Source organism: Ruditapes philippinarum, unplaced genomic scaffold (assembly GCF_026571515.1).
Source record: "Ruditapes philippinarum isolate M1 unplaced genomic scaffold, ASM2657151v2 ctg4058_1_1_1_1, whole genome shotgun sequence".
Classification (NCBI taxonomy): domain Eukaryota; kingdom Metazoa; phylum Mollusca; class Bivalvia; order Venerida; family Veneridae; genus Ruditapes; species Ruditapes philippinarum.
Genome location: NW_026861373.1, coordinates 15,667 through 25,756, shown reverse-complemented (window position 1 = coordinate 25,756; position 10,090 = coordinate 15,667). Strand labels below are relative to the sequence as shown.

Sequence of the window (10,090 nt, the reverse complement as noted above, 5' to 3'; positions counted from 1 at the left end):
ATCAAAAGCAATAACATCTGTATCATGTAAAATGTAAATGAAACAATAGCTATTAGTCTGATCATACCATGTTTGCAGAATGTTCTCCTTTGTCATAATAAAATATCTTTGGATTTAAATCCTTTTTTGGTACAGTAATTAAGAATGACTTTGCCTTTAAAAAAGATATCATGGTTACACTTCTGCAGCAGATTGCCATAAAATGTCCTGACTAAGCCACAAGCTAGGAAATTCTGTGATTCAAATGTTCTGATCTATTAACATATTCATAGTGGTTTTATATAGAGCAGTATCAATTTTTTCATAAGTATTTATTTCCAATTAATGTAATCTATCTAGAGCAACACCACATAGCAACAACTCAAACATTTATCTTCCCCAAGTATGTTATTCTTAAGAGCTTTTTCTGCATCATTGATTATAATGAAAATGATGCGTCATCTGTTTGCAATGATATTTAGATCGTTGAATCACTCATAACCATGCCATCCATTAAGGCAAATGATATTCCAATATATATCTATATCAACAGCTAAATTACATACTGAAACATTACACTGATTCATTCTATTTACAATGTGATAAGTGAAAGTAGCTTGTCCGACAAAGGCAATGAGTTAAGGGTAGCTATAAAGCCGTAAAGCATCCAATGTCAAGGTGTAAACTGCTCAAAGCCGGAAAATTGCATGTATAAGGTTCATCTTGTAGACATGTGTATGCAGTTACTTTAGAATTGTTTCTCTTTTGTCAAATTAAAGTAACCATGGATATAGTTGTAACATTGAATGTATCATGCTTACCGTTGTACAAACATTAACGTAGGTTTATAAATTCAGGACAGCCATATCAATTTGATTTTTAAGTAGGATGCCTTTGACAAATGAAAGCCACATGATCAAACGTAGTTAACTTTACCCAAATTTGTAATTATAAAATACGCAAGACAATTGGGAGATCCGACATGTGTTCAAAACGTAAGGTTCACTGACAATTGTCTGAACTAATTTGAAAATCATACACATAATCATAAGGTTGATCATAGAACAATATTCATTCAAATTCATCTTGAACAGGTTGAAAAACAAAAGAACCGTAAACACAATAGATTAAAAAAGGTTAAAGTGTGACTTTGAGCAACATCTTTTTGATGAACAAATCATATATCAAATGTGCGGGTAGACTTTAGCGGCCAAGATCCTTTAGATGAAGTCCAGTATTACTGCCTAACAAAAATAGTGTGCAAAATGGACAAACTGTGATGCAAAAGATTTTTACATACTGGTTCTTTCTAAAACTTATTTTTCATCAAAACCGTAACCCATAATGGCTTTAGTCATTAGATACGTTGGATTTACAATGTTTATTTGTTGCTTAAAGTACTCTTATCTTTAAGTATATAAATAAAATATACAACTGACCAGTTGCTAAAAAAATGCATTTTTAGACGTGTATCTTTAAATCAATCTTTGTATGTAAGGCTTATTTAAATCAAACTCATTTTTGTTTATTTTTTTTTTCAATTTGACATTTTTATCTGATTTAACAACGAATAAGTATTGATCACTAAACATCAAATTAATATTGTGTAGGGGGTAGAGGGTTGATTCCGACCAATATGAATATCAATTCTTGATATCAGATTTTTTTTTTTACTGAAATCATTTGATATATTGTTAAACATGTACACTCAGAGGCATTTATAACACAAAACTTACATTTTTCGGTATTTATTGCTTTTTTGTGGACAAATTTTGTTCAAATTTTGACCATACAAAACATGTCATACTTGTTACCTATAATTTCATTCACAATTCATTGACAATAAAAGAGAAAAGAATAACACAAAATAGGTACTGTAAAATGAAAAATCACAGAATAGCTGTGAAAATCGTTACAAAATAAACATTTTCTGAATTGCACTAAAGCTGTATGTTAACCAGTTCTAATACTTTGTGTGTCATCCCATGGTTATAAAAACGTGTAAACACCCCTGTCTCATGGAAATGACGTAGTTTCTCATGAAGGCTAGGGAATATTTCTCCAATCAGAACAAGTATTTGCTCGAGTTCCAGCAAATTGTGGGCGTGTGAGAAATCGACCAGTAGCCTCTGGCAATTAGGTGGAGCTCCTGTTGTTCAGGAATGGATAATAGTTTACGTTTGCAATTTTAATATCGTGCACAAACACCATAAGTTAAAAGAACACTTTTAGGTATTCACGCTTAGTGTTGTTAAAATAAAGTTTGCTTTATCAGTTTGTTAGCCAAGTTTTGTATACATGTATTTAACAAAGTCAAAAATAGTTTAAGTGTTTATGTGTGTGTCTTTAATTGGTTAAAAAAGCATGATAAAACTTATATTTTTAACAATTTCAAATATTAAATTTTATTTTGTAAGTGTTCTCCTAACACTTATATTATTGCACGTTATGTAGTTAGTCAATATATCATTTAATGCTTATTTGCATACTTTTAATAGTTTGAGTAAACAACAAAACTGTGGAGAGCATCTCCTGTATTATATTAGTTTATTGAATAAGTAATCCCAAAATGAGATTCAATGACGCTATGTTTTATGGGTAGAGTTGTTCATTTGACGATGTTGTATCAGGTGGAAAAAATGTCCTGTGCAAGAGCAGGATTAACTGAACGGAGTTGTTCATACACTATATGCATTTTTACACCAAATTCAAACATAAATTCCTTTGGAAATGAGGTTTGCTTATTAGGGGATATATTATAGAACAACTCGGGTCGCATTCCTATAACCATGCCAATAACTCTAGGAGTCTCATGTTCATTTGTTAAAATTGAGCCTCCGGATAACCTTTTTGCCATATAGCAGTCGAATTTTATTATATTACTATTATTATACTCTGCATATTCTCTTTCAACAGATGTATGATCTTTACGATTCGATATTATATCTTGAATGAATTCGTCTTTCTTTTTCTGCAGACAATCCTTAGCTGCAGTCACTCTTTCTTCCGTTAATGGATCTGTTAGAATTTGACATTTTTCCAAATGCTTCTTGTATGGACTGTCTGCATGTCCATAACCAATAACAGAAATGTTTCTTATTTTTAGGAAATCTACATTTTTAGGCCACAGCAATAATGGTTTTGGGAGTTTCTCCAAGTTCGCAACATGTAACACTAGAATTGCTATATCTGCTTCTTCAGAGTAGAATTCAATGTTCACCCGGTACGTTTCGCAGGAAACATTACATACAGATTCCTCGAAATTCACAAATATGTCCCCACATGCAGCTTCTATTAAATCTGTGAAAGTCACAAAAGTGATATTTATGCAGTTATGTTTATATTATGATTTTCAATATGCTTTGGAAATAATTTTTGTTATTTAAATAATGATGATTTCACATCATATTCACAAAATTTATGTTCACAGCTACTACTTTAAAAAGGTTTTGTTTCAATTAAAATAGAGAAATAAAGAATCCCTAAAGATCGCACAAAGCGGCCAAATTGAAAATGTTGCAGCTCGGTTTGATTGAGCCCTTTCATAAAGTTTACATATTTAAAGTACGATTGTGGCATGATTATTCAGTAAACTAATACAGAAACTTACGTTTAATGTCTTTTATCACATGATACGCCGTCATCACATATTTAGAACCAACCCGAAAAACAGTTCCTTTCAGATTTCCGTCGTTGATCAAGGCGCCACACGACATTAAACTGATGATTAGATTTGCCATTGCGCTTTGAGTGAATGTATCGTCCACCTCCTTTTTAAGTTCGCCTCCTTTAAATCAATTAAATATTTATTTTTTAGTTTCATTTATTGTGCGTCCATAGCCAAATGGTTAAGATCGTTGTTTTCAAACCACTTGTCCCTCACCGCTCTGGGTTCGAATCTCGCCATCTTTGGATTCTTTCATACCAGGAAGATATCCAGCCAGCTTACAAAATCTTAACCAAACGTGCAACAAGCAGAACATTTACATGTTTCATAGCAGGAATATTATTACTTTTAGTGAGCGGTAAAAAGTATTTTATGCAATGAAACAATAATAATGTAACTGGTTTAGATATTTTACCTTGTAAACACGTCTTTGAAGTGTTTGATGGACTTTCAAAAGCTTCTAAAAAATCCTTAAATACAAAGGAAATAAACTATTTTATTGATTTATTAATATTTTCAGATAAGAGTCCATTTCTAATTATTTCATAAATCACCTCCAATCATGTTTGAAATGTTAAAAACTGTCTTTTTATGCGTGTTATTATTAAACATACGTTATTTATAATTCAAGTTTAAACAATAGTTTTTAAACAAATGACTCTTAAAATCCTAAAGTATTTCTTTTTTTAAACAAACTTTTTCAACGTTATAATTTGTATGTTTCAAAACAAGTTTAAATCTAATTTTACTCTGTTTCTTATGAACTTAATGTTATACTTGTTTTCTTCCATACAGAGTACTTAACTTCTGATCAACAAGAATTATATTACACCTTTGAAAATTAGAATAATTATATAAGAAAACTTTAATATTTCTAAGAACAAATGGTTACATATTCTGATTTAATTAATTCTTGAAATTTCATATAAATTTTCTTTACTGATAGTTTTCTTTATATAAAAATTCTAAATACAAAAAAAATACACTCGACAAAACAATATTTTATCGACCTGATCAGTATCGGGTTGCCTGTGTAAAAGTAGTTTTGTTTACTCATGATCCAGTTATGTTTCATTTTCTCTAGTTACATCAAGCGTGTTCTTATTCCTTTGAGACTCTGAAACACAAAACAGTGTGACAAACAAAGTAGTTTCTTCTGCAGACCAAAAAATGAACTTGTGCATCTTACAGACCATGCATTAAACAGAATTATCAAACTCGCTGTTGTACATGTTTAATTACATGTTGTTTTTGGGTTTTTAGGGGGGGGGGTGTTGTTTGTAGAATTTATAAATTTATTTAATCTAGAACATTTAATGTATGTATATATCATAACGATCGTGTCCTTCCTTTAAATCAGTTTTGAATGATTTCATTATTATCCATTGATTTACTGATTAATTGATTTATTTTTAGTGAAATAAAATTTGTTTCTGTATTCATTTGTATTTTCCAAATGTGTGAAGAAGAAGAAATATTCATAAATCTTTATTTCATCACTTATTAAGATATGGTTGGAGCTAACATAAATTCATATTTTGTTTTCTTTAATCAGTATTAATAATATGAATTGGCTATTGACAATTTGTTCTATAGGATATTGCTTATAAAATATTACTATAAATCTTCACTACATAGGCGAGCTTTGATACGTTTTGTAACTTAAATATCATTCAAGCTGTCAAGCAAAAGTATGGTACGTGTTGCTTTGAGACACTTTATTGCCTATTTAAAATAGAAAACAAAAGCAAAACAAAACAAAAACATAAAGACATTCTAAACAAATGTTGTTATTATCAACACAATTCAAAAATTACAGAAGACTTAAAACAATTGTTGATAGGTTTAAGATAGCAGTAAAAAGCTATTAACGAGACATGCTATATATCCGAAATTGTGTTGCCCTTTTAGCAAAATCTAAGAAAGAAACACTACAGATAAAAACGAGACTTGTTACAAAATTGTATAAATAATTATAAAAAAATAATCCACTTCAATAACCGACTATTCTGAATAGTCTATTCTGATAATATTCATAATGATAAAATAGGACACACAATTAAAACAGTAATCTAAAGGGAAGGACCATAAAAGAAGTGACTAATAATTCAAGAAATGAAAACAAAGGCCAACAAGGGAGGGTGGCGTCCCCAACAAATACCGTCGCCAAGGAGACGAGCAGGGCATTAAACACAAACTGGAAAGAGCAAAAGGGGAAAGCACGGGTGGGTGTATTATAATTAATGATTCATACTGTTAAAACCAACAAAAGGGTAATGATGGCCTCTTATCGGTAAGTTGATTAGTAAGGCTCTTACAGTGAATGGAAAGCAAATAAATCTTTAACTTAAAGTTCATATCTCCACTCTTCACCTGAATAAGTGCAAATGTAAACAATATTTTTTCATTTATAGGTTGTCACCCAGTTTTTAACCCCAGATGACTCGAATTTTATATTTTTTATGGACTGAAGATTTCATGTCCATAGTGTTAGCAAGGTTTTCTTCATATTTGTGCCATGTTGCCTACTTTTCTGTCAAAAATAATCCAAGTTTAAAGGTAAACTAGAAATCGATCTTTTTGATTAATACCCAGGGCGTTTGGGCTGAAATGTTGCCTCTCGAGTGTTTACAAGGCTTCTCCATATTTAGGTTGTGTAACGTAGGTTTTGATCCCAGATGACCCATATTTATAAACTCAAAACAATGTTTTTGACCAATATCCAGGAACAGTAGTCTATGAGTGTTAACATTTTTTTCATATTTTGGCTGTGTAGCCTAGTTTATGATCATTGATGACCCATATCACAACTAGCACAAGAAATCATCAAAATAATCTTTCTGGCTAATTTCTAGGATATTAAAAGCGAAACAGTAGCCTCGAGAATGTTAACAAGGCTTTCCATGATTGACTTTTTTTGTACCTTAGGTGACCCATACTCGTACTTGAAATAGAAATCAACCTCTGCAACCTTTCTGGCCAATTTCCAGTATATCTAGATTTAAAAAGTAGCCGCTAAATGTCAAAAAGATTTTACCATATTTGGTCTGTATGACCTTGTTTCTGACCCAATATGACAACCATTTATGAGCTAGAAAAATCATCAAAACAATCTTTCTTTCTGACCAATATCCCGATATTTGGAACAAAGCAGTAGCTACTAGAGTGCGAACAAGATTTCTCAATTTTTAGCTCCTGTGACTTTATTTGTCATGCGAGATACCCACCTAGCAAGTACTTACACCATGACTAAGTTTGGTGGCAAATGAGGCACAAATGCGACCACTAGAGTTTTAATGATCTAAATGTGGACGATAGACAGCGGGCGATGACCAATCAACGATCCTTAAATCTCTCTCTGAGCCAGCTCAGGTGAGCTGCAAATCAACTGGATACAGAAAATTACAATGTTCAACAGGTTGATTTACCTTTCTTTTTTCCTCCTTATCAGGGCTTGAATGTATTAAAACATAAAACATCACATTTATTTATTATTATAACAAAAAGTAAAAATAGAATATGTTTAAGGCTGATATTTTCTATTTGCATTTTTGACTTTCTTTTATTCTATATTTTAAGCGTTTGCTTATACGTCAATGTTTTCCATTTACGACGATGGAATCTCAATTACTGATTTATTCGGCCAAATGAAAACATGGATTGAATTATTTAAAAAATCAAATTTAGGTCAGCTTTTTTGGTAAAGACACAATGTTCAGATGAACACTGTCCCCGCCGACTACCTTTGTTAACGTTGATGGTTTCGTTTCGGTATATGATATGTACACAATGTGCTACGTAGCGGTGACTAATATTTTTCATAAGACGACTATAATCCGCTAATGACGAAATTTATTACCTCGCAATGTTATAAAAAAAACAAAAGATTTATTTTAACTGTTTGTAACAGTTACAGGTTTTTAATCAAAAAAATTTTGATTTGTGATGTTTACTTGTAATTTTATTTTTTTTCAAAGGGAAAAAATTTTTTAAATATATGCATGGTATTGTTTTATTTTCTTGGTTTGTCAAGTGAAAAAAAAACATTAAAGCGCTAAATGTTCGATCATCTGGTCAAATCAACAATAATTACTATGGAATGTATAACTTTTGTTTAAAGTCACACTATATTAATCACACCTGCGATAGAATGTACATGTAGTCGATTAGAAAGTTTCTTAATATGACAGAGGTATCAACCAGAACGTATATGTAATTCATACGATTTTCACGTTGCCGGTGGTCCTGCGTTGCTGGGTTAGTTGTTTTCATTAAACGGCGTTCCTTGTTGATCTTGTTTTTTATATTTCATTTAATCCATACCTGTGAAAAGCTGGATGTTTCATCTATCTAGTCGTAAAATAATATTGATTTAATATCATCAAGTTATCTTATAAAATGTTAATAAGACATGATAAAATACGCCTTCATAAAATAAAATACGATTTCCCCAATAATCAAACAACGGTTGAATAATTTTAGTATAGACCTTTTTACGACGCGGTCCGTTGCTATGAAAAAAAATGACCGGAAGTAGTATTTTTTCGCGCATGCGCAATTTGTAAAATGACTATAATGGCTGATTTAAAAAATAAATGGCGGGGCGCGAATCGAAAACCCGCTTATTTGCGATATCGCTATTAAGCGGGTTTCGCTTCGCCCCCCTGCTATTTTAACTTGTTCATTCTCGACTTTTCGCTTGGCGAGGTGGCGGGGCGAAGAACCGCTTATTAGCGGGAACGCGGGGCGAAGTTTTATTTATGAAAATTTTTTTTAAAAACCCCCCGGGTAAAAATTTTTTTTTGTTCCCCCCCGCCTTTTATTTTTAAAATTTTCACCGGGGCCCTTTTTACCCTATTTTAATAATTTTCCTCTTATGGTTGGGGGGGTTCCCGGGGGCAAAACACCAATGCAGTCCCGAACCTTAATAACGGGGCCCCGGCCCCCCTTTTTATTCCAAATCTAAATTTTTTTCTAAATTTTTCCCCCCCCCCTTTTTTAAAAATTTTTTTCTTTTAAACAAAAACAGAAAAGGACAAATCACCCCTAATTGAAGGGTTAAAATGGGAAATATATTTTTTTAACTTACGTGGATTGCTAACTAATTTTTGAAAAGTACTAATTAAAAAGTTGGTTTATTTTTAAAATTGAATTATTTTAAATTATATTTTCAAATGCTTAATCATACCTAACCCAAAACCCTTTGTCTTCTTTTTTTTCTTTTTCTTTGGGGGGGGGCGGTTAAGCAATTTTACCCATTGATTTTTGACCGTAATTACCTGCGGAAAAAGGAAAAACCTAAAAATTAATTTCATTTTTTTTCAGGGAAAATGTTATTTTGTGATAAAGGTGGTGGCCTTTCCTTACTTCAAAGTTAAATTCGGGCTCAGAAAAGGTTAAAATTTAAAATGTTAATGATTACCGTAAAAAAAAGTACTTCAAAATGTATTTTTTTAAAATCAATTTACACCAATTTAATCGAGGTTTGAAGACTTAATCTGATTTTTACTCTAAAAAATAAATGAAATAGTTTTATTATCATTTTGTAAGCACAGTATAAAATGAATGTTTATGGTATGGAGCATGTATTAACAACCTTTATGTATGCATGTATGTTGTTGTATCAAATTATCAAATTGTTGTTGTGCTTTTTGTCGTCATCATCGCCGATGCTGCCATGATGACGATAATGATTGAAAATTGCCTATTATTTGTTATTGAAGCGAATGTTTAACGGAATAATTGTATCCCTTGACTTCATAGAACTTACATAAAATCATGAAATATTTTTGACTGATTTTTATGTCATTTATGAAAATGATAAAAGTGTCGAATACTTTAAATCCTCATATTTTATAAATCTAAAACAAGAGTTTAAATATCATTTTGCTTCGGTATAGTCTGCTTTTATTGACCTGTCAATTATGATAACATTAAAGCACACATCTAAATATTCGATACCACTTTGGTTCTGTCCATATAGATTACGAGAATAAATTTGTAGTATATGACAAATGTTTTGATAATTCACACTATTCTTGATTCTTGAAGTATGTTTTAATGACTAGGGCTTGCAAAATAGTCTACACGGATATGGAACAACTTAAAAACACAGATTTGTTTGTTTTGTATTGAATTTTATTGATTTAAATTTAAATTCTTAAACCATGCCATTTAAAAAGTATATTGTCTTTGCCAAAATAAGTGCAAAACACATTAAAAATTAAAAAGAAAAACAATCATACTTTCAATAATGTGGAGAATATAAATAAAAAAGCATAGACAAACGCGATCTAGATCTTACAACAGATGGGACATTTTGAAGATATAAACCGGTAGTTTCCCCTATTGCGCTATAACGGTCAGTACAGCTATTTCATAGAAACAAATTTAATTCAATCAAATCTTACTGAGTACATCTCACGAAGTTAAACGATCATTTAT

The 10,090-nt window shown here is 31.2% G+C and overlaps 1 protein-coding gene across 1 annotated transcript; it reads right to left on the bottom strand.

Annotated features, from left to right (window-relative positions):
- Positions 1–1,717: 1,717 nt before the first annotated feature.
- Positions 1,718–4,833, bottom strand: LOC132715427 (uncharacterized). Its single transcript, XM_060698432.1, has 4 exons — positions 4,657–4,833; positions 4,062–4,116; positions 3,590–3,766; positions 1,718–3,279 (listed from the first exon to the last, which is right to left on the bottom strand). The coding sequence occupies exons 3-4, from the start codon at positions 3,717–3,719 to the stop codon at positions 2,606–2,608; spliced, it is 804 nt and encodes a 267-aa protein (XP_060554415.1). The 5' UTR covers positions 3,720–3,766; positions 4,062–4,116; positions 4,657–4,833; the 3' UTR covers positions 1,718–2,605.
- Positions 4,834–10,090: the final 5,257 nt, after the last annotated feature.